At 39.3% G+C, this 26871-nt stretch overlaps 1 protein-coding gene across 11 annotated transcripts in view; it reads left to right on the top strand.

Moving 5' to 3' along the window:
* The first annotated feature begins 773 nt into the window (after nucleotides 1–773).
* RNASEH2B (ribonuclease H2 subunit B) overlaps nucleotides 774–26871 on the top strand; it is a 71179-nt gene continuing 45081 nt past the window's right edge. The window contains exons 1-4 of one of the 11 annotated variants that reach the window (XM_082365616.1): nucleotides 1017–1103; nucleotides 3537–3663; nucleotides 14126–14173; nucleotides 25358–25429. In XM_082365616.1, coding sequence (XP_082221742.1) covers nucleotides 25384–25429 — 46 coding nt within the window. In that variant the 5' untranslated portion in view covers nucleotides 1017–1103; nucleotides 3537–3663; nucleotides 14126–14173; nucleotides 25358–25383. Of the gene's footprint in view, nucleotides 1104–1262; nucleotides 1396–3536; nucleotides 3664–3696; nucleotides 3786–14125; nucleotides 14174–19862; nucleotides 19938–25357; nucleotides 25430–26871 lie in introns of those variants that run through there. The other 10 variants (XM_082365615.1, XM_082365610.1, XM_082365614.1 and 7 more) reach the window with 10 other exon arrangements.

Here is a 26871-nt window from a genome sequence, read left to right as displayed (position 1 = left end):
TGAATGGAAAAATTCTGAAGAACAGACAAGAAACTGTTAACAGTGATTGCCCCTGGGGAGGGGGATTGGGGACCTGGGGTAGCAGGGAGTCATACTATTCTTAAGTATGAGACAAATATTTATTACCTTCTTTTCTAAAACCATGTACTATTAAAATTTTATTTTTAAAAGTTTAAACCCCGAAATTTCATGACTCTTTAACTTTTTGAACATCGCTTTTAAAAGTCTGAATTTTTAACTCATTACAAATCAATGTCTTCCAAAACAACAAATGCACGTTTTGAGCCTCAAACTGTGCCCCTCTTTTTAGTAATGAGGACTAACCCCAATTTGAGGACCGCTTTACATGCATTTTGTTATGAATCACAAAGCACACCAGATTCTGACATTAATTCCAACGCAGAATGCAAATGATATCAAGAAACGTTGACAAGGAACGGTGGCATGAGGATTCCGATGTGACAGCTGTTGTCCTTAACGTGCATTTGCTCCAGGCTTTTCCTCCCGCTAGGTGTGCGCGAGTCCGCCAGCCCTCGGAGATGGCAGGCGTCATCCCTCCGGGAGCCCCACTCCGCAGAGACCCGGCCTCGGCCCGCTCTCCGCAGGGTGGGGAGTCCCTGGGCGGAGAGCCGCTGGGCGCGGTGACCGGGCGCCCCGAGACCGAGGCCACCCCGCCCGCCGCCGCCGCCAACCCGGGTCGCCGCCCCCCGCGCCGCGTCACTGGGTGCCGCGGGTGAGCACCTACCATTGGCCGAGCCGCGGAGGGGAGAGGCCGCGACCCTTCCCCGCTGGCGGGCGACGCGCCAGTGGGCCGGCGGCCTGGGCCTGGCGCTCAATTTAAAAACATAACCCGGGCCGCTGACGGGCTCCGGAAACGAAACGAAATTCGCCCCGCGGGCCGCCCTCCGGGCCCCGCCAGTCCCTCCGCGCGCCGCGCTCCCCGGAATCGACCCTTCTCCCGCCATTTGCCACCGGGCTCTCGCCGAGCCCGCCCTCCCAGGGCTCAGAGGCCTGCGGCCGCCGGGACCGAACGGGCGGCATGGCTGCAGGCGTGGACTGCGGAGAAGGGGCTCGCGCCCGGCAGCACGTGTTCCTAGTCCCAGGTAAACACGCCCGCCCCGGGATGGCGGCGCGCCCGGCCGTGGCCGGACCTCCTGCCCCGGGCGGCCCGGCCAGAGAGCGCGCCAAGCGGCGGCTGGGGCGGCGCCCGGGCGGGTTCTCGGCGGCGGCGGCAGCGGCGGCAGCGGCGGCAGCGGGGCGCGCCCCTTCTGGCCCGCGGCCCCCGCGCGCGCACCCCAGCGTGTTCCCGGGTCAGCGCAGAGCCGAGGCGCAGCCGGAACAGGCCCTGCGCGGCTGCGCTGTCTTAACACGATCCCAGCCCTGGGACAGGCCTTGGTTTGTGAGGCAGGAGGGGAACTGGATGGTGGCGGGGGTTAGGACAGGGGTGGTTCAAAGAGATTCAGGCAAGTAGCTAATGACAGGAATGCTGGAGCCAGTATTTTCAGCCTCCCCCGGGATGATGACCACATCCAGGGTCTGCTGGGGCTTGGGATGATGGACAGCAGTTGCCACCTATGATGGCATGAAGTGGCAGAGTAAATGGAGTTTGGGACCAGGGAGTTTAAGCCAGAAAGGTTTGGCCTTTTCATAGGATGATACATTGACTTGACGGTGTAACATTGGCTATAAGGAAAACCCATTGTTTTCTTTATGTAATTTTGAGATTTAGCTTAGCAAATACAGTATTTTTGCAGTAAATGATACTCTGATAACTATATAGTCGCCCAGTAATCTAGATTTTTATGATGGATATTGAAAATAGTTACATGACCACCTGTCAAGAATATTTTGTGTATGTTTAACTTTTTCTCCCTTTATAAAGAAGTATAACATACATAACGTGTACCAGTTTAAGTGTGCAACTCAATGAACTTTTGATATGTATACACCCCTGTAACCATTCCCCAGGTCAAGACCTAGAACTTTTCCAGCGAGCTCCTCTTGCCTGTTGGTAGATAGCCTCAGTAACCTCTGTGCTGACCTCTGTCACCAGAAATTTGTTCTGCCTGTTTGGATAAGTGTGTGTTAACTTTGTACCTGGCACCTTTTACTCAGCTGAGGTCCACCCATATTCTGTGTAGCAGTAGTCTGGTTGGTTGGTTGGTTTGTGTTTGCTTTGCTGGGTGTATTTTATTGTATACATATTCATAATATTTATCTCCACTACTGTGAGTGGATATTTGGATTATTTCCCATTTGTAACTATTACGAGTTACACTTCTAAGAACACTCTTTTATGAGGCTTTTGGTAGATGGAAGTGCTCATTTCTCTGCAGTGTAGACCCAGGAGTGGAATTACCGGTCCTGGATATTGTTATGTTCAGCTTTGGTAGACTCTGCTCAACAGTTTTCCAAAGCGCTTGTACTGGTACATACTCCCAGCTGTGTGTGAGAGTTCCCGTTGTTCCACATCCTCACTAGAGATGTTTGTAGTTTGTATAGGAAAAGTTAATGCAAAATTCAGGGTTTTCACAGAATCTAGTAAAGGGCTACCTGATACATGCTTTACAGTAGAAAAATTCTCTTCTCACTGTTGTCACATTAATTCAATGAGATTTTAACGGTGGGAACTCTAATCATTCAGAATCAAGTGCATTATTTTTATTCAGATACACACAATGGCTGAGAATAGTTTGAATTTCTTATCTTGTTCTATTTAATCAGTATTGAAATTTTCATTCTTAAAGTATGTTTGTATCCTCACCGTATTAGTATTAAACACAAAAACCTTTAAGATCATTTAATATTGATTGCATCCCTGGAAACTGTTGGTTTAATATGTCTACTGTCAGGCGGCGAGAAGAATTTCAGTCTAGTTCCTGTTCGAAGCTGAGTTGTATTGTGACCTTCCAACTCATTGGAGGAGGCTGAGCCAGCTGTTAAGGAACTGTTAAAAAAAGAACAGTGTGGTCAGGCAGGCTGGTTCTGTAGGACTTGGAACTTGAGCTTCTAGTGCCTGTAATTCCTCTAGCTGGACTTTACTGCCATCTGCAGGCCCTGGGTGTAGAAACGCTGGTGGTCTGATAACTGCTGTGCAACTGTGCTTCTCAGTCTTGAGGACATCAGTCATCTGGGGAGCTGGGCCCCATCCCCAGAGTCTCTGATTCAGTAGGTCTATGGGGGGCCTGAGAATGTGCATTTCTAACAAGTACCCCCCCGCCTGGTGATGCTGTTGCTGCTGGTCACAGGACACCGCTAGGAACCACTGAAGTAGGACCAGCCCTAGGGAGCTGGATTGGGAGATAGGAACAGCCAGCCTCAGATGTAGCTGTCTTTATGGCGGGCCAGAAATTCCGTGGTCAGGGGAGTGCATGTAAGTACAGGGTATGAGGCCCATCTTCACAGGTGTATGTGTTGTTTTTTCCAGCATATGGGAAGTCATCCCCAGTAAGTTACGCATTTAAGAGACGGAGACTGTACCCTACCATAGGGCCGTATTACAGAGTAACAGAGGTCTCTCTGCCACTCGTTTTCAGTTTGTCTGGAAAAGTCGAATATCTCAAAAACAAAAGCTGAAACTTGGAAGGGATACTTGGAGGTGGTCGGACGTAGCCTTGATTTTCATAGGCCAGTGGAGATAGAACTGCCTTCCGTTTCAGCAGGGTAAGCATTCCTTGCACTTTGGGATGGTCTCAAACGTTTCTCCCACACGCCCTGGAATACTAGCCTGCTTGCAGCTTTGGTTACTGTAAGAGACCGTGAACATCTCAACTTTTTGGAATAAGGTAGAAGTTTCCATCTCCCTTTGCTGCCTTAAAAGTAAATGTTTAAGTTATATTTTTAATATTTTTCTCTAGTCCAAGTTTTGTACGCTTGTCAGTCCTAATAAGTTGGAGTGGATGCCGACGTGAGAGGCCAGCGGGAACAGATTCACTGAATGTAGGAGAGAAGACGGTGTTATATGCTGCTGTGGCTGAACTCTGTTACTTAGCCGTCTCCAAGGAAATGTTAAAGCATCGGGAAACCCTAATGTTACGTGAGGAAAAAGGGAAGCACAGAAATGATCTCAGGATCCACTTAGGCTGAAATCATCCCCCAGTCAACCCCCTGATTAAAGAGCCTCCAGGTCAAACTGGAATTCAGATCACATCTTCAACTGTAGACAAGTTTTGCAATAATGTTATTCCCCTTTATTTTATGAAAATACACATTTAAAAGTATTTTAGGAAGAGTATTTCTATTTGTTATTTTTTTCCCCCAAGATAGCATAAGTAATGCCAGTTTTTGGGGGGTAGAGGAAGGGGTACCCTCTGGGAGATAATCCCAGGCCTACCTTAGACATTCCAAATACAGTAATGACCCTTTTATGTGAGGTGCCATGATAATCACACATAAAATGTCATATTTGACTCTCCAAAAGGAACACAAAAATAGATTTGTATAACTGCAAGCTTTAGAACTATATTCTAATTAAAGGATTAAAAAAGAAATCAAATTTAAAAGGAAAAACTAATTTCCTATTTAATAATGGAGAAAATTTATGTTATTTCTGATTAGAGACTTGGAGCTTTTTCATAAGCCCACAAGAAACACCTCTTGTTTGAAAAGTAGAAGTTTAAAGTATGTGGCAAAGGAATAATTGCTATAGACCCAAATGACTTTTCAATGACCCTAAAAAAAAATAAAACTTTTTTCCTCTTTTACCTGAGGGCATGCGGTTAGTCTCGGAAGAAGAATGTAAGCAAGTGTTTTGTTCCTTGTCAACACTGTTTGCTTGTAGGTATGTTTGTGTTTAGAAATAGACCTCGTGGGCTGAAAGCTTCCCTACTTTCAGAAGAGCTTTTTCACCAGGGAGGAACCTGCATTAACTTGGCCAGACATAGGGAACCTGGAGGATTCAAGTGCTGACTTTAGACAACTTCTGAATCATTCAGCTCAGCTTCTTGGAAGATTTGTCATTTACTGAGTAGTCTCCTGCAGGCTGTCAGCCGTTAGGGAGTCTCTGAGTTTTCCAGCACAGAGCGTATTTAACATTTTCCACACAAATCCTGAATCTGGCTTTGTCTTTATGAAACGTTTTTGGAGGGAACCCGACTGACCTTTCTCAGATGGCCACTCACTGGATCTGCTCCCCTTGCTATCTGAGCACATTCTGAAGTGGATGGACTTAATCAGTTGCCAGTTGGTATAACTGGGCTGTTTCCAGAGCCTGATCTTGTCATGCTGGTAATTGTTCCAAAAGGCCCCTAGACGTTTATAAGTCAGAACTCATGACTCCCACATATTTATCCTCCAGGGCAGAAAAAAATTCATAAAAGGAAAGTAAGAAATGTTCATGATTTTTTTTCCACTTCAATTGCGGAATAGGGGCTGCATGGGTTTCCCCCGTATCCTCTGAGCTTTAACCATATCCTCTGAGCTTTAACCATGATCTTAAGAAACAAACAAACATCAATGTTCTTGAAAGCCTGGCTATAATAAAACACACCTAAAACTAGATTTATGCTATTTATGAGCTCTGTGTCCTTGGACAAATTGCTTGCTCATTGTAAAGCCTCAATTTCCTCATCTCTGCAATGGGGAGAACAGTACCGGTCTTACGGGGTTGTTGTCTGTTGGTTTGAATTACACATACGCTCTCTCTTGCACCCCAAGCTCTTAGCCCCCCTGGCCTGGGACAGAGCAGGCATTCAGTAAACATTTGCTAAAAGAATAAATGGCTCACATTCTGTTTCTCCCTGCAGCCTTTGTCTTTGCTCACGCTGTCCTTTTTCTTCCCTTTCCATTTCCATCAACTTTAGTTTCCATGAAGCTAAGCCATTTGTATGTATCACAAAGTGAATTCCAGTGTTCTTTTTTCTATTTCTGCCTTTATTTTACTATTTACTCTTACTACGTATTTATTGGAACACCCACTAAAATACTTAGCGATATTGAGGTTGCACAACTTCTCTTTCTTTGAGTGCGCATGACTTTGTGTCTGCCTGGACCCCTACCCACTCTTTCCCATGTTCTCTGCTTGGCAAATGCCTACTTATCTTTTAAACCCAGTACAAGTGTCACCTCCTCCAGGAAGCCTTCCTTCTGGGCCTCTCCCCCTGTTAGTGTGCAAGTTAGTGGTACCTCTTTGACCACCTACACATTTCATCGTGGTTATTCAGTTCGTTGTCATTTTTATATGAGTATGTATTGGACACCCAGTACATGCCAGTAGCTGGGGAGGATCCAGGCACGTTCTCCCCGGGTGGCCCCTGTTAGCTCCTCATTACTGGGCTCGTTGGCCTTAAGCTTTAGAACCCAACCTTGCCTGGTGCCTCTGAAAGCAAGCATGCCACCTAGGCCTTCCAGCCTATTCGTTCAGAGGTCCTTTATATTTGTTTTTAAAATATCTTTGAAAGTGCCTTTCTGTTCTAGGTATGACTGTTCGCTAAAGTGGAGTGAGCTCGCTGGTGAAAGGGTCCGATCTGCTCTGAGCCTGTTTCCTTACCTGCCTCTGGAACTGCTAGAATCCAGGCTGGCTGAGGGCTCCCCAGCCAGAGCTGATTTCCCTGCGAGGGCCTGAAGTCCTCACAACATTTGGCAAGACTCTCTTCCATCGTCAGTTGCTCATTTAACTTCAGTTCTGACCATCTAATTCTTCACTTACACATTTTTCTCCCAGTGTTTTTTTTTTTTTCAGTAACTTTTTTTATTAGAGCAGTAGTACGTACCCAGTGCAGAAATTTTAGTAATGCCGAAAAATATACAGAAGAAAAGAATTTGTCCATCATCCTGCCACTGAAAAATAACGATTTTGGAAATATTTTTTCCAGGCTTTTTGTGTTGTATGTATCATAGAATGAATTCCCGTGTTCTTAAATTTTTTCTCATTTTTCTATTTCTGCCTTTATTTCACTATTTACTCTTAACTTCTTATTTGCGGGAACACTGACTAAAACACTCAGGGACACTGAGGTTACACAAGAGTACTATCTGGTTCTGTTTACTATAGTTCTACATAGAATTAGAGAAAGATGGTTAGACTGATTTAATGGGGAGCTAGGGGGCTGAAACTTTTTTCTTTAAATTTTGATAAAGACAAAAACTCAGACAGTGACATGAATAAAGCTGACAAAGAATCTGTAGGTCATACTTTGAGCACTGAATAGGCTTGTTATGAGTTTACTTATAACAAATATACCAAATAAGAAGTATTGCTTCACAGAGTAGGCAGTACATACTTGGAATGGATTATCTCTTTTTTTTTTTTAACATCTTTATTGGAGTATAATTGCTTTACAATGTTGTGTTAGTTTCTGCTGTATAACAAAGTGAATCAGCTATACATATACATATATCCCCATATCTCCTCCCTCTTGCGTCTCCCTCCCACCCTCCCTATCCCACCCCTCTAGGTGGTCACAAAGCACTGAACTGATCTCCTTGTGCTATGCGGCTGCTTCCCACTAGCTATCTGTTTTACATTTGGTAGTGTATATATGTCAATGCTACTCTCTCACTTCGTCCCAGCTTACCCTTCCCCCTCCCCGTGTCCTCAAGTCCATTCCATATGTCTTGTGTCTTTATTCCTGGCCTGCCCCTACGTTCATCAGAACCATATTTTTTTTAGATTCCATATATATGTGTTAGCATACGGTATTTGTTTTCTCTTTCTGACTTACTTCACTCTGTATGACAGACTCTAGGTCCATCCACCTCACTACAAATAACTCAATTTCATTTCTTTTTATGGCTGAGTAATATTCCATTGTATATATGTGCCACATCTTCTTTAACCATTCATCTGTCGATGGACACTTAGGTTGCTTCCCTGTCCTGGCTATTGTAAATACTGCTGCAATGAACATTGCAGTACATGTCTCTTTTTCAATTATGTTTTCTCAGGGTATATACCCAGTAGTGGCATTGCTGTGTCATATGGTAGTTCTATTTTTAGCTTTTTAAGGAACCTCCATACTGCTCTCCATAGTGGCTGTACCAATTTACATTCCCACCAACAGTGCAGGAGGGTTCCCTTTTCTCCACACCCTCTCCAGCATTTATTGTTTGTAGATTTTTTGATGATGGCCATTCCGACTGGTGTGAGGTGATACCTCATTGTAGTTTTGATTTGCATTTCTGTAATGATTAGTGCTGTTGAGCATCCTTTCATGTGTTTGTTGGCAATCTGTATGTCTTTTTTGGAAAAATGTCTATTTAGGTCTTCCGCCCATTTTTGCACTGCATTGTTTGTTTTTTTGATATTGAGCTGCATGAGCTGCTTGTATATTTTGGAGATTAATCCTTTGTCAGTTGCTTCATTTGCAAATATTTTCTCCCATTCTGACAGTTGTCTTTTCGTCTTGATTATGGTTTCCTTTGCTGTGTAAAAGCTTTTAAATTTCATTAGGTCCCATTTGTTTATTTTTGTCTTTATTTCCATTTCTCTAGGAGGTGGGTCAAAAAGGATCTTGCTGTGATTTATGTCATAGAGTGTCCTGCCTATGTTTTCCTCCAAGAGTTTTATAGTGTCTGGTCTTACATTTAGGTCTTTAATCCATTTTGAGTTTATTTTTGTGCTTGGTGTTAGGGAGTGTTCTAATTTCATTCTTTTACATGTAGCTGTCCAGCTTTCCCAGCACCACTTACTGAAGAGGGTGTCTTTTCTCCATTTTATATTCTTGCCTCCTTTATCAAAGATAAGGTGACCATATGTGTGTGGGTTTATCTCTGGGCTTTCTATTCTGTTCCACTGATCTATATTTCTGTTTTTGTTCCAGTACCATACTGTCTTGATAACTGTAGCTTTGTAGTGTAGTCTGAAGTCAGGGAGCCTGATTCCTCCAGCTCCGTTTTTCTTTCTCAGGATTGCTTTGGCTATTTGGGGTCTTTTGTGTTTCCATACAAATTGTGAAATTTTTTGTTCTAGTTCTGTGAAAAATGCCATTGGTAGTTTGATAGGGATTGCACTGAATCTGTAGATTGCTTTGGGTAGTATAGTCATTTTCTTCCAATCCAAGAACATGGTATCCATCTGTTTGTATCATATTTAATTTCTTTCATCAGTGTCTTATAGTGTTCTGCATACAGGTCTTTTGTCTCCTTAGGTAGGTTTATTCCTAGGTATTTTATTCTTTTTGTTGCAGTGGTAAATGGGAGTGTTTCCTTAACTTCTTTTTCAGGTTTTTCGTTGTTAGTGTATAGGAATGCCAGAGATTTCTGTGCATTAATTTTGTATTCTGCTACGTTACCAAATTCATTGATTAGTTCTAGTAGTTTTCTGGTGGCATCTGTAGGATTCTCTGTGTATAGTATCATGTCATCTGCAAACAGTGACAGTTTTACTTCTTCTTTTCCAATTTGGATTCCTTTTATTTCTTTTTCTTCTCTGATTGTCGTGACTAAAACTTCCAAAACTATGTTGAATAATAGTGGTGAGAGTGGGCAACCTTGTATTGTTCCTGATATTAGAGGAAATGGTTTCAGTTTTTCACCATTGAGAATGATGTTGGCTGCGGGTTTGTCATAGATGGGCTTTATTATGTTGAGGTAGGTTCCCTCTCTGCCCACTTTCTAGAGAGTTTTTATCATAAATGGGTGTTGAATTTTGTTGAAAGCTTTTTCTGCATCTGTTGAGATTATCATATGGTTTTTATCCTTCAGTTTGTTAATATGGTGTATCACATTGATTGATTTGCGTATATTGAAGAATCCTTGCATTCTTGGGGTAAAGCCCACTTGATCATAGTGTACGATCCTTTTAATATGCTGTTGGATATGTTTCCTAGTATTTTATTGAGGATTTTTGCATCTATGTTCATCAGTGATATTGGCCTTGGATTTTCTTGAAGAGTGGATAAAGACTGAAAATACAATCAGATGCAGGAGGGGTGAAGATAAATTCACAGAACCATAGTGAACATGCGGCCTGGCTAGGATGTTTTGAAAGCCATTTGAGCTTGAATTTTTTAAAAAAAATTTTATTTATTTTTGGCTATATTGGGTCTTTGTTTCTGTGCGAGGGCTTTCTCTAGTTGCGGCGAGTGGGGGCCACTCTTTATTGCGGTGCGCGGGCCTCTCACTATCTATCGCGGCCTCTCTTGTTGTGGAGCACAGGCTCCAGATGCGCAGGCTCAGTAGTTGTGGCTCACGGGCCCAGTTGCTCTGTGGCATGTGGGATCTTCCCATACCGGGGCTCGAATCCGTGTCCCCTGCATTGGCAGGCAGATTCTCAACCACTGCACCACCAGGGAAGCCCTGAGCTTGAATTTTTGAAGACAAGCATGGTTTTCTGCAAACGACCTTGGTGTGTTTGCCATAAATAGGATGACAGTTTGAACGGACCATGGGTCTACCTTGGTATGGTAATTACTCTTTCTTTAGTGTGGGGACAATGCATCCTGATTGTGTATTAGAAAACGTGACTGATGCTTTTTCGGGACTTCCTTAGCAGGGCCACGTGTTCCTAAGAAGGGCCGCTGTGTTGGGGGCAGGATGGCGGGGTGGTGGAGAGCTCAGGGACCTCTGGAATAGGGCATTGCAGCACCAGGAGGTCCAGGGTTTCTGCCTCTCTCAGTGTTAACTTCCTTGTCTCAAATCAGCTTCTTCCGGTTCCTGTAAAACAGGCTGCATACACCCTGCACCCAAGCCCCAAGCCTCCTGGTGTCTGCTGGGAGAAGCTACCCCTCTTCTCTTAGTTCTTTGTTTACGGTTTTCAAGACAGGCTTCTGACCGGCCCCTGAGATCACTTGTAACCCTAGCCTCTACCCACTATGAGCTGTAGCCAGGGAGGGGCGAGCTCCACTACCATTACAGGTGGGAGAGAGCGACGGCGAGGGCGCTGAGCGTAGGGAGTGCTTTGTCCGGAGGAAGGAAAAGGTGCAGGGTGGACAGCACAAGAGCCGACCACTGCCCTCCCTCGCCAGTGAGACCCGCTCCGGCCAGGAGCCTCAGCCACATGTCACCCAGCCTGTCTCAGTCAAGCATTCTCAGTTTCCTGTTAATTGGTAGTCTTTGAATGGCATAGAGATATGGCAGAGGTTTATTGTATGGAGAATTGGGTTTGGCTATAACTTATACCCTCCTTCCTTTGCCAAGGTTTATATAATTTTTAGGAAACCCGTCTCCTAGGCCCGTATCTTCCATCTCTTATACCATTGTAATACACTCTGATGATATTGCATGTTATTGTATTTGACCCTCACAGTGACCATGGGAAGTAGTCAACACAAGCTTTATTATCACCATTTTACAAGACTCGGAGAAGTCAAATAATCTGCCCAACACTCAACAGGAATTAAGTGGCAAAGACTGTCAGCTCTCCTGAGTCCTCCAGGGCCCCTGCTGTGTGCGCAAGGCCACTCTGCTGGCTGATGATGGTCCTCGCCACTGTGGGAGAGGTGGGAGGACCAGGAAGGCTGGGTGTCCCCTGTTGTCAGTTTGATGACCAGGAACCAGGCACACCACGTCTCCATGAGCCAGTGCTGTTGTTATTGGACATCCCAGTCAGGTCTATCCTTTCTACCTCACCAGAATTTTCCTGCTTCCCGGATATTTCAAGGCCTTGGCTCCATCTCTGTATGTTGCTGTTCTTTGTGGCTTTGAGTTGGCTACAAACTTGAAGTTCTGCATCAGTTTCTTCTTCGGTGCACAAGCCATTCCTAGAAATGTGGCCATTGATAGGTCAGCCCTAAAAGAATGGAGATTTTATCTTCTATGGTCTTGGCAAAGGCCATTTTCTTCAAAACTTCAAAATGAAAAGATATTCTTAGAGGAACCCGGTACTTGGAAATTCTTTTTCTATTGCATGCCACTCTCTAGCTTTTCTTGGTTTGCCTCCTGTAGTGTTTGAGGAAGCTGAGAGCTTCAAAGCCAGGAAAGTGACCCAGATCTCTTTGATGGCAGTACTAACATCTTGGGAAAGGAAGGCATATAGTTATTACTGAAATTAGCATTCCTGGAAGCGGCAAGTAACTTGGAAATTATGCTGATTTGTCTTGCATGCATCGTATTTGTGTCCTAGCAAAGCGTTCCCAAGGAGGTATCTCTGGCAATCAGGCAGAAGGGAACCAGTGAGTCTGAATATATTCTAATGGCTGAAGTCTAAAGAAAATGAACTGGGACCTGTTTAGGGCATATTGCACAAGCATGAGAGTGATAATCTCTCTCTCTTTTTTTTTTTTCTTTTGGATCTTCATAAGAAACCTGAATAGCCTTGATATGGTATCTAAAAATAAAATGAGTGGTGCTTTGATATCTGTTCTTTCTTCTTCGTGTAACGGGGGGGTGAGTTTCTCAGAGCTTATCTGCTATGTGCCAAAAATCAGACAGGGTCACGAACAAATGCCCATTGCTTCCAAGTCATAAGAACACTTGGCAAAAAGGTGGCTCTCTCTCTCTCCTGTCTCGTGTCTTTGAACTTTAAACGATATGAAGAAACTTGTCTTAACCAAGAGAGGGATAAGAACGAGCTGCCAAGTTTAAAAACTAGTTGATAAATAACTTCATATCAAGTGTACAACACCCCATACTGTATACTCTGCAGATGAAAAATAATGTTCCATTTTGGCTTGTACAATACTTCACGAATAACTTTTCAAACATACTGAATGTTTAAGTCTATGCATTGATAATGTGCTGTGCACTCTAATTTTTAAGCATTAAGATGTCATAGATAATTGGGGGCAGAGGATATATGCAGCTGTGCATAGGGTATTGTAATCGCTAAGATCAGTTTCCTTTTTTTTCCATTGGTCAAACTTGACTTTATCTGTTTTTATCACCAGATGTTTCTTGTATCCCACAACAAATTTCTCTCATCCTTCTTTTATCTATTTTTTGATCCTGTCTTTTTCTCTTTCTCACTTTCCTTAGCTCCCCCTCCTTCTCTTTCTTCTGCTGCACCCCTGACAGTGGGGGCTACTGGCTGGATTGGAGTGGGGCAACTGATTAGAAAGAAGGCTCTGAGGAGGACAGGACAGGAGGGGGACAGATGAGTTTGAGATGTTTGTGTCACAGGAGGACAGTTATACCAAGATAATGATTGTGCTTCACAGCCACAGTTTTGTTTCCTGAGTTAAGAAGGAAGGATGGGACTTCAGATTAAGAGATTCTCTAAAGTGTCATAGTTTAAAATGTTTGTTGCCTGATTTAAATCTTGGCTCTGTGTATAGCTGAATAGCTCTGTGACCTTGGACAGGTTTCCTAACTTTCGGCAAATTTATCATCTACAAAACTGGGAGTTAAAATGGTACCTACCTCATAGAGATATTACAAGGATTATACGAGGATTATATATACGTATAATCTGATGAATATATATATATATATACACCTCATATATATATAATGTCTGGTATACAGTAAATGCTGCATACATATTAGCTTTTATTTGTTATTTTACATTCACTGGACACAGTTGTCTCTTTGTCATTGGTATATTTTCTTTAAAGTTCAAATGTCAGGAAAGTAGCAATCAGAGTTTCCTTTTTGTTGAGGTATTTAGATTGGGATGGTAAACAGATGGAAGATTTGCTGCTAGAGTTCATGGTGACCAGTGGGACATAAAATTGGATCTTTATAGAGAAGGCAGAGACCATAAGAAAACTGTGTGGAATTGGTTAGACATAAACTCAAGAGGCAGGGCTTGAGATAATTGGAAGTTTAAGATATTATTGAATCTGAAATGCCCAAAGAGACTGAGTACCTGCTTCTGATTTGTCGGAATTTTTTCTGTTTTTGTAAAATACTCTTTTAGCCAGCATGGCTTATGTCATCTCTTATGTAAGAGAAAACAGTCAAAAAAAGAAAGTGCAAAGCTTACTCTTTAAAAAATAAAATGTGAAGTCTTATTTTATTCAGCATGGTTTTAAAAGAAGGTGTTTCACATGAGTAAATTTTCCATATAAATGAAGTTTGGCTCATTAAATATAAAAACTTGCTTTTATCATTTCTTACTGAGCTTGTTCTAAAAATCAAACAACACATTCATGTAACATTTATCGAGCATATTCCATGTGCCAGAAACTGCTGGGTACTTTACTATATGTTATCTTAATTTTTGCACGTAAAATGCTTTGTGTTCTGGCTTCTTGAAAAGAATATACAAGCATAATTTTATTGCGCTTTGCTTTATTGCACTTCACAGATACTGCATGTTTTTACAAATTGACAGATTGTGGCAACTCTGCATTGGGTAAGTCTACTGGCGACATTTTTCCAACAGCATTTGTTCACTTCATGTCTCTGTGTCACATTTGGTAATTCTTAGAATATTTCAAACTTTTTCATTATGACTGTATTTGTTATATGTTGATCAGTGATCTTTGATGTTGTTACTATTGCAAGATTACGACTCACTGAAAGATCAAATGATAGCATTTTTTAGCAAAATTTTTAAATTAAGATGTACTTTTTTTTAGGCATAATGCTATTACACACTTAACAGACTACAGTATAGTATAAACATAACTTTTATGTGCACTGGGAAACCAAAAAATTCTTGTGACTCGCTTTATTGCGATATTAGCTTTATTGTGATGTTCACTTTATTGCAGTGGTCTAGAACTGAACCCACAATATCTCCGAGGTGTTCCCATACTGGTCCTAATTTAGTCTGCTCTTGGAAAGCTAATTGTTAGGCCCTTTGGTAGTTCTGTGCTTGGAATTCTTGACTTTTATATTTTGATCTTAATATTCCCAGCGTATTCTTAATGTTTCCACATAGTTAAGAGCAAGGACACTGGTTCTTAATTGAGTGCTTATTGCATGTTCTAGCCACTTTCACATTTATTTAAGCCTAACAAAAACCTGTAAAATAATTATTATGCCCATTTTGTAAATGAAATAAGTGAGGCATGAGAGGTTGAATATCTTGCCCAAGGTCACACTACTGAGTAAGAAGAGGAGCTGGGAATGGATTATGGATCTGACTTCAGACCTTGTGTTCTTTCTATGCTGACATGATCAAAGAAATAGGTATCAGTTAAAAATAGGTTTATAGAAGAAAACCCTTCTTTACAGTCCCAATCCTACTTTTCTGATTCTTTCCCATTATTCTAAAAGCAGATTTTTTTGACTTCCCTAATTAATTTAGCTATCCTTCAGCTGTGCTGATGATGCAGGTAAAAGTTAGGAAAACGATGGAGCTTCCAAGCTTAGTGGGTGAGGAGCTAGCCCATGGGATAACACAGGATTTTCCAAACTTACATGAAAAATTTTAAACTCTCTATCTTTGACAGAGCCTTTAGCTTATAGTCAAAAGTAATTTTGTGTGCTTAAGGGACACACACACAAAACTATCAACTAAGGGATATATTAGAAGTATTATAACAATATGAGTTATTTTTTCATACTAAGTCTTCCAAATCTGGTGGCGGTAGATCCACTCCTCCGTAAAAGCAGTGAAAACATTGGCAAAGATGTCCAAAATCAACTTTTTCAGAACTCTTGAAATTAGCCAAAGGCTTCCAACAATCTGAGGAGTGTTTATTCAAGAAAAACTGCTGAATCTCATTGAGCAAGGTTTGTGGCATTGCAGCTTGAACTGCTCCCATCTCCCTTTGCTCAGGTCTACAGTAACCTTGAAAACCAGCAGGCTTGCAACCACTGGATGGGCAGGCCTTGTTTGGGGCTCCTCAAAAAAAAGTCCCATCCCAGAGCATTGTCCCTATTTGACCTGTCTTCCAGCTCCCTGGAAAAGCCCTGTTCACAGGGCATTGTTGTCATTTGACCTGATGGGAGCTCAGAACTCACTCTGCAGGAAAACCCTATTCCCAGGACCTTTGTCAAAAACAATCAGTGGCAATTGATACTCAGCTGCTGAGGGGGCAATACCAGTTGCGAAAATAAGAACCTGGCCAAAAACTTAAAAGGAACATATGGGAATAAAATCTCCGTAAAAGGCTTTGAAAAGCTCTGACATATTCCTAGGGAATTAGAGCGCTGTGCACACATGCAAGGCTGTGTGCATACCTAGGAAAGACCTGAGAAGCCCGATTCTCTCACCTCTGACTGACCTTGAGGCCCAAGGGAAGCAGTAAATAAAAGCTAAGGCAGAAGTTTAAATTGCCTGAGTGTTGAAGGCATGCCCCAACACACATGAAGATCCACTCAGCAAATGTTGGGAGACTTTTTGGTGCAAAACTTTTAAGGATATCTCAGACCAGTCATTAGCTAACACTAAGCTAACTGAGACATCAGTGGTTGCACACTACAGGGAATAGAGACTACAGGATTTGTCCAGAAGTCACTAAACAAACAGATTGTAACAATTGCAATAATGACCAAAAGCAGCAACAACAATAAGTCTTAGAGAGTTAGGAAAAGGGAGTCTGATTTCCAGAATTGTCACATTTATTGTTATATTATCTAAAATGTCCAGTTTTCAATAAAAAGATATGAGACACATGAAGATATAAGAAAGTATGCCTCATACACAGGTGGAAAAAAGTAATCAATAGAAACTGCTTCTGAGGGCGCCAAGATGTTGGACTTATTCTACAAAGATTTTAATCAGCTATTATAAATATACTCAAAGAACTAAAGTAAACTATGTCTAAAGAATTAAAAGAAAGTATGACAATGAAACCTCACAAAATAGAGTATATCAATAAAGAGATATAGAAATTACAAAAGTATGTATAAATTCTGGAGTTGAAAAGTACAATGACTGAAAAGAAAATTTCATTAGCAGGCTTAACAGCAGATTTAAGCTAGAAGAGGAAGGAAACAGCAAACTTGAAGATTGATCAATTGATATTATCCAACCTGAGGAACAGAAAGAAAAAAGAATTGAGAAAACTGAACAGTCTCAGAGACCTGTAGTACACCATTAAGCATATCAGAATATTTATAATGGGTCCCAGAGGAGGAGAGAAAAAGAAAGGGGGAAAAAGAATATTTAAACAATTAATAGTGAAACATTTCTCAAATTTGATGACAAATAATATACAGATTTAAGAAGCTCAGTAAACTCCAAGGGGATAAACTAAAGGGGATCCACACCTACTCACATCATAGTCAAACCATCAAAAGACAGACACGAAGAGAGAATCTTGAAAGCATCAAGAGAAAAATGACTTATCAAATACAGGGAGCCTCAATAAGATCAACAGCTGACTTCTCAGTAGAAACCATGGAGACCGGAAGTTAGTGGGATGACATATTCAAGATGCTGAAAGAAAAACTCTCAACCAAGGGTTCTCTGTCTGGTAAAACTATCCTTCAAAACTGAGGGAGAAACTAAAGCATTCCTAGATAAAGAAAAACTAAGACCTGAAAATCACAATGGGTCCTTCAGATTAAAAGGAAAAGACACTGGATGGTAACTTGAATCTGCATGAAGACTATAGATCACTGGTAGAGATAAATACATAGATAAAAATATAAAAGACAGTACAGATGTATTTTTGTTTGTAACTCTTTTCTCTCTCTGATTTAAAATACAACCTCATGTGGCAATAATTATAAAACAGTTGATGGGCTTATATAAAGATGTAATTTGTATGATAATAATAGTACAAATGAGGGGGTAATACATTGCAGGGAAATTTCTTTATGATATTGAAATTTTCAAGTTAGCATTAATCTGAACTACTTTCTTGCAAGTTAAGATGCTGATCGTAATTCCCAGGACACCCACTAAGAAAATAACTCCCCCTAAAATATAGTGAAAGAAATGACAAGGGAATTAAAATTGTGTGCTAGAAAATATCTATTTAACAGGAAAGAAGTCAGTAATAGGGGAAAAGAGGAACAAAAACTTCATGACATATAGAAAGCAAAGAGTTAAATGGCAGATGTAAATCTTACCTTATCAGTAATTACATGAAATGTAAATGTGTTAAAAGTTGTTACTGGACAGAAAAAGGGATACATTATAATGATAATTAGGAAGCTATAATAATTATAAACATATGCACCTAATGACAGAGCCCCAAAATGCATGAACCAAAAACTGACTGAATTGAAGGGTAATGTGGAAAACTGAGCAATAATAGTGGGAGATTTCAATAACTCATTTCAATATGGATAAAACAACTAGGAGGAAGATCATCAAGGAAATGGAAGACTTGACCAACTCTGTAAACCAACAAGACCTAAGAGACATCTATAGAACGTTGCACTCAACAACATTCTCCAGACCAGACCATATTCTAGGACATAAAACAAACCCCAATAAATTTAAAAGGACTGAAATCATACAACATATGCTTTCTAAAAATACTGAAACGAAAATAAGCAATTAATAGAAGAAAACTTGGGGAATTCACAAACATGTGGAAATCGTAAGCAGCACACTCCTAAATAATCAATGGATCAAGGGAGAAATTACAAAGGAAACTAGAAAGTACTTTGAAAAGAAAGAAAATGAAGCACAGTAATGTAAGGAATGGAAGTAAAGCAGCGTTCAGAGTGAAATATATAGCTGTACATGCCTATATTAAAAAAGAAAGATCTCAAATCAATAACCTTATCTTTCATCTTAAGAAACTAGAAAAAGAAGAACAAACTGAACTCAAAGCAAACTAGGGGAAGAAATAAAGATTACAGAAAAACAACACAGAGAAAAATCAATGAACTCAAAGGAGGCCATTTTGAAAAGATCAACAAAATTGGCAAATCTTTAGCTAGACTGACCAAGAAAAGGAAAATTCAAATTACTAAAATCAGGAATGAGAGAGTACATCATTGCCGATCTTATAGAAATATTCAATAAAAAAGGAACATAAGGGAATACTATGAACAGCTGTATACCAACAAAGTAGATAATTTAGATGAAATGGACAAATCCCTAGAAAGGCATAAACTACAAAAATGGACTCAAGAAGAAACAGACAATCTAAACAGACCTATAGCAGGTAGATTAGATTAGTAAATTAAAACCATTCCATAGAAAAAAGCCCAGTCCCAGATAGCTTCACTGGCAAAATCTTCTAAATAATGAACAAATCAATACCAATTCTTTACAAGTTTTTCCCAAAAAATGGAAGAAGAGAGACTACCTCCCAACTCATTCTGTGAGGCCAGTATTACCCTCATACCAAAACCAGACAAAGATGCCATAAGAAAAGAAAATTACAGAATATATCCCTTATGAACATAGAGGCAAAAATCCTCAAAAAGTAACAAACCAAATCCAGGAGTATGTAAAAAGGATTATACACCATGACCAAGTGGGATTTGTCCTAGGAATACGAAGTTGGTTCAACATACCAAAATCAATCAATGTAATATATTGTACTATTTCAATAAAATAAAGGCCCCAAACCACATAATCATCTCAACAGCCACAGAAAAAGCATTCGAGAAAATACTCTTTCATGAGAACAACACTCAAAAAATTAGGAATAGGAAACTTTCTCAATCTGTTAAAGGGCATCTATAAAAAACCCATAGCTAACATCATGCTAACATATTTCATATTTTTTAATGTATTGAAATAAAAATATTTTAGATATATACATTGGGTTAAATAAAATATATCGTTGAAAATTTTTATATATTTTTAATATGGCTTCTAGAAAAGTTTTAATTACAAATGTGACTCCTATTTATGGGATGCATTTTATTTCTGTTTGACAATGCAGTTCTGGACACGGGGTCTCTAGGTTCTGGCAGATCTGAGTCTTACTCCCTGCCCTGTAGGACTGGATTGTCGAGGCGCGAGGGCAGAGGATTGAGGGACTGGGGTGGAGAAGAAGCAGACGGGAAGATGAAGGGGTGTATTAGATGCAGTCTTTCTGTGAGTATAGGGGCTTTGTTTTATTCACAACTATATCCTCAGTGCCTAGAATAGTAAAATTGGTAATAGAATCAGTTTCAATAAGAGGATAGTGTTTATTACTAAACGGTTACTTATTCACATCTGATATTTGCTGTAGGTACCTAGAATCTAGAAAATGAGAATGCAGTTTAGTGAGCACAGATGTGGCATTTGATAATCATCCAGCCATGAGGTGAGTGTACAGATGCCTTGGAAGACTAAAGGGAACTAGACAGTGGTAGCTGCCGTTTAACAAAATGTTCGTTGTTGCCAGGTGTTTTGATAGTGCAAGGCAAATCTTTGCCTAACGATTTTTTTTTCATATTTAGGGAAAATGTATCTCATGTAAGATTATCTGATTTCCAAATATTGGCACCTAATTCAAATTTTTAAAAATGTGCATAGCAAACAAAACCTGCCTGTGTACTGGATTTGGCCCAGAAGCCAACTGAATATTTAGCTGGTAAAGTGAATGCATACTTCCTTTGACTCCTTAGGCATCAAAGCAAAGAACTCAACCAGTGCTACACACAGGAAGCCTTCCCAGACCTCCTTATCTGTGTTACATCCTCTTTCATAAGGTCCCATAGTCCATGTATTTCTTCTCAGCAGTTGTTACATTTGCAGTCTACATTTGTGTGATTATTTGATTCAAGATATGTCTCTTCCATGGGACATCTGAAAGCTCCCCATGGGTAGAGGCTGGGTCTGTTTTTACTAATCAGTAATTAACAAATGAATGAATGAATTGGGCAGGAGAGATGAATTTTGAAATGCATTCTGTGTTAAAGAGTATAGCATCTCACTTGGAATTCTGTGTTGAAAGGTTGAGTCCAACAGCTAGTTGTTTTGTAGGCTCTATATGAGAAAAGATGACTTTTTTCGCCTGTTACATAGACATTTCAGTGCTATCTACACTAATATATCTTAAAGCATATTTCAGAGAACACTGGCATTTGCAGCAGAACACATTAATGTCAGTATTTATTTGTACTTAGTAATTCCAAAGTTCTTATAGTTTGACATTTTAGGCTGTAGCTAATCCTCTGGACTTACTGCTCTTCCTGGGAAAAATGGAAACACTGCTTCCCTTGAATAGTTATTAAAAATATCTTTTTTAGATTTTGGATATTTGTAAAGTTTGATTATTTTAAGCTCTGGAGGAATGGGAAAGCTGGAGGAGAGCTGGCAAGGGTCACTAGAACCAAAGTTTTCTATTAAAAAAAAGAAAAACAAAAATCAATAATAATTTGCCAAGTTACAGCTGAAAGATTTACTGTCATACTGAAATAAAATAAAGGCTGTATTGCTGAAAAAGAGAGGTCACCTTTTCTTTGCCTTGAGACATAATGAAGAAATGTGATGCTGGGAAGTGAGAAACAGCTGGCAGGGAAAGGAGAGAAGACCACAACCTGTTTTAGTTTGTGGAAAATTTTTTAACAGTGCTAAACTTTATCCTTTACATTTTTATAAGTTGCAGAAAGGAAAGTCTTAAAAGATTTCTTAAAATTGAATCTGTATGGTTCCATTTATATAACGTTTTCAAAATGACAGCATTTTAGAGATGGAGAACAGATTAGTGGTTGCCTGGGGTTAGAGATGGGGCAGAAGTTTCTATCAGTTTTTGCTTTGTGTATCTTGAAGCTCTGTGTGTGTGATTGTAAACATTTAGGATTATTTCCTCCTGACCCTTCTATCATTATGAAATGACCTTCTTCATCCCTGGCAATATCCTTTGTCTGTTATTAACAGAGCCATTGCATCTTTCCTTTAATAAGTGTTAGCATGATAAGCACACTCTATCTTCTTCATTTTACTTTTAATCTACTTGTATCTTTATATATAAATTGTGTTTTTTATAGGAAGCATATAATTTTATCTTACTTGTTTATCTAGTCTGACAATTTCTTTTAATTGGGATGTTCAGTCCATTTACATTGAATATGATTATTGATATGGTTAGATTTGAGTCTCTCATTCTGCTATTTGTTTTCAATTATCTCATCTGTTCTTTGTACTTCTTTTACTCCCTTTCTGCCTTCTTTTGAATTGAGTGCTTTTTATGATTCTATTTCATCTCCTTTGTTGTCTTATTAGTAACAGCATTTTGTTTTGTTTTGTTTTGTAATTTAACTGGCTGCTTTAGGGTTTGCTGTACACATATTTAAATGATTACATCTACCTTCAAGTGCTATAACACCACTCCACATATAGTGTAGGAAACTCTCAGTGGTATATTTTCATTTCTCCCTTCCTGGCCTTTATGCTATTATTGTCATATATTTTATTTATGCATATGTTATAAACCCTGCACTAAATTGTTATTTTTGTTTAGTCAGTGATCTTTAAAGAGATTTAAATAGTAAGAAAAATTCTTTACCCCTGCAGTCACCATTACCAGTGTTCCTCATTCCTTTGTATAGATTCATATTTTCATGGGGTTTCATATTCCGTCTAGCAGAAGAACTTCCCTTAGCATTCCTTGTCATGTGGGTCCATTGGTGATTATTTCTTTCAGCCCTTGTATTTCTGAAAGAATTTATTGACCACCTTCACTTTTCAAGGGTATTTTCTCTGGGTTCATCATGTGTTCTTTTAGTATTTTCAAGATGTTTCTCCATTGTCTTCTGGCTTGCATTGTTTCTAGTAAGAAATTTGCTATCATTTTTAGCTTTGTGCTTCAGTACCTGATGTCATTTTTTTCTCTCTGCTTTTAAGATGTTTTCTTTATTACTGGTTTTGAACTATTGATTCTGATGCATAATTTTATTCCTGTTTCTTTGTGCTTTGGGCTTATTGAACTTGGATGTGTGGGTTTATAGTTTTCATCAAATTCAAAACTGTTCTGCCATACTTAAAATATTCTTCTATTTCCCCCCTGTTCTCTTTCAGGAGCTCCAATCACACATAAATTATTAGGATGCTTGAAGTTGTCCCACAGTTTGCTGATACTTTATTTTTAATTCTTTTTTTCTCTGTGTTTTCATTTTAGATAGTTTCTATTGCTGTGTCTTCAAGTTCATTAATCTTTTCTTCCACCATTAATCGCATCTGGTGTATTTTTTATCTCAACTTGGGTCTTTTTAAAAAATCTTCTGTGTCTCTACTTAACTTCTTGTACATGAGGAATACTGTGTTTAATCCTTTTGTCTCTTCATTCTAACATCTGTGTCTAACATCAGTACCCCCTCTCAATAATTGATTTCTTTATTTTTCTCATTATGGGTCATATTTTTTTGCTTCTTTGAATGCCTAGTAATATTTGATTAGACATTGTGAATTTTACCTTTTTGGCAGATGAATATTTTTGTATTCCTATCAATAATCTTGAGCTTCACTCTGGGACGCAGTGGAGGTACTTGGAAACAGTTTGATTCTTTCAGGTCTTACTTTTAAAATTAGTTTGGTGGGACTGGAGCAACGTTTAGTCTAGTCTGTCCCCTACCACTGAGGCAAGACCCTTTGGAGTACTGTACCCAGTGTCCTCTGAATTATGAGGTTTTCCAGTCTGCCTGGGAATAGGCCCAGTGCAGGGCCCCGAGTGCACGTGGGGTACTGTTCCCTCTAATCTGTTCCGCTGGTTTTTCTCCTACCCTTAGGTAGTTTCATCACGTGCATGCACTGATCAGTACTCTGTTGAATACTCTACTCAAGCAGTACTCTTTGCAGATCCCTGGGGTTTTCTCTCTTTGTAGCTCAGTTCCTGTATGCTGACCTGTGAACTCCAGCCATGGTGTCTTGAGAACTCTCCGCTCCATCTCTTCAACTCAGGGAGTCGGCCAGGCTTCACCTGGGTTCTCCCATTCTGCACTGTGGCCTGGAAACTGTCTCAAGGCAGTAAGCTGGGGCGATCACAGGACTCACCTCATTTGTTTCCCATCTCTCAGATAACTGTCCTGCCTGGCTCAACCTCAGTGTGTTGAAAATAGTTGTTTTGCATATTTTGTCCTTTTTATTTTTGTTTTTTGGCTGTTAAATTGGGTTTCTGTTATTCCATTTGGTTGCAAGTGAAAATCTCAGAATTAGGGGGTTTTTTCTTTATATATTTAATGTCACTATTGAGAAAAAAGTTGTACTTACACCATTTATGAGTAAGCCAGTTTCTAAACATGCTTGCTATGTTTAAGTTTATGAAGATCTGAAGTGGGGTAAAGGGAGTGAGGCTGTAGAAAATAAAAGTGACTGCAAGTTCCCTTCCTTTCTCAACGCTTTCTGATTTACTCTTTGGTAGATTGTTGCTCTGCTCCCTTATTAATCAAAGTCCCTTGGCTCCTTTTGGAGAGAGATTCTTTAAATGGGTTTAAATATGCCACTCAAAATGTATGAGGATGTTATAAATAAAATTGTCATGGTCTTTATGTTTTAATCTATATGATTTAAACTTTGGCATTAAAATATCATGGAGGAAACATAATGAGAGGACTTAACTCACCAGATATTAAAATGTATTTTAAAGCTACAATAATTAAAATATTGAAGTACTAATGCTAATATAGCCACAGATTCATGGGTCAAAATACAGTGTCCATAAACAGACTCATAAATGTGTTTGAAACACTTAGCATAGGTTATTCAGTTAGATGGCATGGAGACAACTGAACAACTCAGTGCAAAAAATTAAAGTTGGGTATCTCCTCCCCATATCTTATACAGAGATGTATTCCCAATAGGTTAACTATAATCTAAAAGTACTAGAAGAAAATATGGGCAATTCACATAATCTTGAGGGAGAGAAGGCCCTTCTAAGTATGACACAAAAGATACAACCATGAAGGAAATTATTGATGAGATTACACAAAGATTTTATATCTCCTAAGTGGTGAAATAATCATTAAAAACAGGGAGTTCCCTGATGGCCTAGTGGTTAGGATTCGGGGCTTTCACTGCCATGGCCTGGGTTCAATCCCTGGTCTGGGAACTGAGATCCCACAAGCCGCATGGTGTGCCACCCCCCAAAAAAAAATATCATTAAAAGCAGATTTGATATCCTTACTGTATAAAGACTCCTAATACGGTAGTAAAAAAAAGATGAATGCCCTACTAGAAAAATGGACAGAGGACATGAGTAGATAATCATAATTAGGGCCAAAAAACATGAATGTCCAGTACATATTTATTTTTTAAATCTTCTATTTAATAATAATAGTAACAATAAAAATAATAATAGTAATAAGAGCTATCACTTATTATTTATTATTATTTCTGTTTGTCTGAATATAAGAACTTTAAACAAATTAGCTAGTTTAATCCTTTGAAAGGCAAGTGTACCTATTATCATCATCATTTTATAAATGTGACAGCTGAGACAGGACATGAGGAACCTTGCCTGAGTTGACAAAGCTATCAAGTGGTTGAGTCAAGGTTTAACCCAAGCCATCTGAGTCCTGCTCATCACTTCTCAAAGAATTAAATTAAAACTACCTTAAATTCCACTGCACTTTACAGAGAAGTTGATAATTTGCATAAGATCACACAATTTATAAGCAATAGAAGAGAGCTAAAATTTTTAGGAAGAAAAATCGTAAAAACAGAAGAAGGAAAAAGAGTAAAGTAAGTAAAGTGAGCAACGAAACAGATGTCTTTTAATTTTACAAACTCATCATTTCTTTTCAGAGTATTTAAAAGATGCTTCAAAGAAGATGAAAAGTGGGCTTATGTTTGTAAAACTGGTTAACCCATGTTCAGGTAAGTGCTCCTCCCCTCCCCTCTCATCTGATAATGGTAACTTGAACATTTTTAAAACGTTGTAGCTGAAAAGTGTGTATATTTATTTGTCTTTGTATGTTTGTTCTTCCTGAATAGCTTTTAAAGGTAGGATAGCATTACATGGTGACAAAAGCAAGCTAATGACATAACCAGTCTTTTAAGATAACTCACTTGACTTAAACGTTTTTTTATTTCTTCTTAATTTTAATCCATAGAACTGTATTCATCAGAAATGATGGCAAAAGAAAAAAAATGTAGCGTATTTGATTTCTCTCTGAAAACAGATTCATTTTCCTTGGCCTTTTTAAGCCAACTTTTCCTAAAGTAGTTATCCAATATTAGCCTCCATTTATACTCATTTTATGTTATAAAGTAAAATAAATAACCAGAGTTTTAAAAAAAAAAAAGGAAGGCTTTTACTGGACATGCCAAGATTTTGAATAGTTTCATTTTTAGCTGTACTTTCCTTATTTTGTTCAGACCAAAAAGTAGTATATATATTTTTTCCTGTCAAGGGGTGATTTTTTTGCATTAAAAGCATTGTATTTTGAGGAGATACATGTTTTATCAGGAATAATTTTACCTTTATATTCAGTGTATTTTGCTTTGTCTTGTAATTTTTAGGCAAAAATATTAAAATACACTATTAGTATATAGTAATATTGGTGATACTGTTTATCTCTGTGTGAAATTTTTCTCCATTAGTTTATTTTATAAGATTTACAAGGTTATTATTAATTTTATAAGGCTTTGAGTAGATACCTGATATTTAGCAAATTACTAAAGTCACCTCTTGGTGACTGTCATACTGAATAGTGAAAGCGAGAGAAATCCAGTGGGCAGTGCCGTGTTGTTATTGTTGTTGGAAAGACACATAAATAGAAACAACAAGAGAGGCAAAAATTCCGGCGTCCTCCAGTTTTCTTTTCCTCAAAATGAAATTGGATGTAATTGGTCAGTTATATTATTTGGAACTCCTAGGTATATGTAAGACTAAGATGAGGTGAGAAATGTTTTTTCAAGAGAAGTTTTAGTTAGCAGTAAAGCATTTAACAAAAGGAAGGTACCAAAAAAGTCAGGCTTCTTGTAAAATTCATTTCATCTAAATGTCCGTGGACAATGTTTTGCTATACTGACTATGGAGAAATAAAGGCTAACTCTTGCTGAGCACTTACTAACGTGCTGTGTTAGGAGCTTTACGTGTACGTATTCTATCTTTCCAATCCTTATAAAAAAAATACTGAGGTAGGTTCAGTATTGCTCCCATTTTACAGATATGGAAAGAGAGGTACAGAAAGGATTATATAGCTTCCCCAAGGGCTCACGCCCAGCATGTAGTTGAGATAGACGCAAACTCAGGGCCCTGGATTTTGCTGTGCTTAGAAAAAAAATTCGTGCATTGCAGGGATTCGTTCAGATTC

This window comes from Balaenoptera borealis (genome assembly GCF_965194805.1).
Source record: "Balaenoptera borealis genome assembly, chromosome: 18".
Classification (NCBI taxonomy): Eukaryota; Metazoa; Chordata; class Mammalia; order Artiodactyla; family Balaenopteridae; genus Balaenoptera; species Balaenoptera borealis.
Note: the sequence above shows the minus strand (reverse complement) of the source record. Positions and strands in the feature narration are given on the sequence as shown.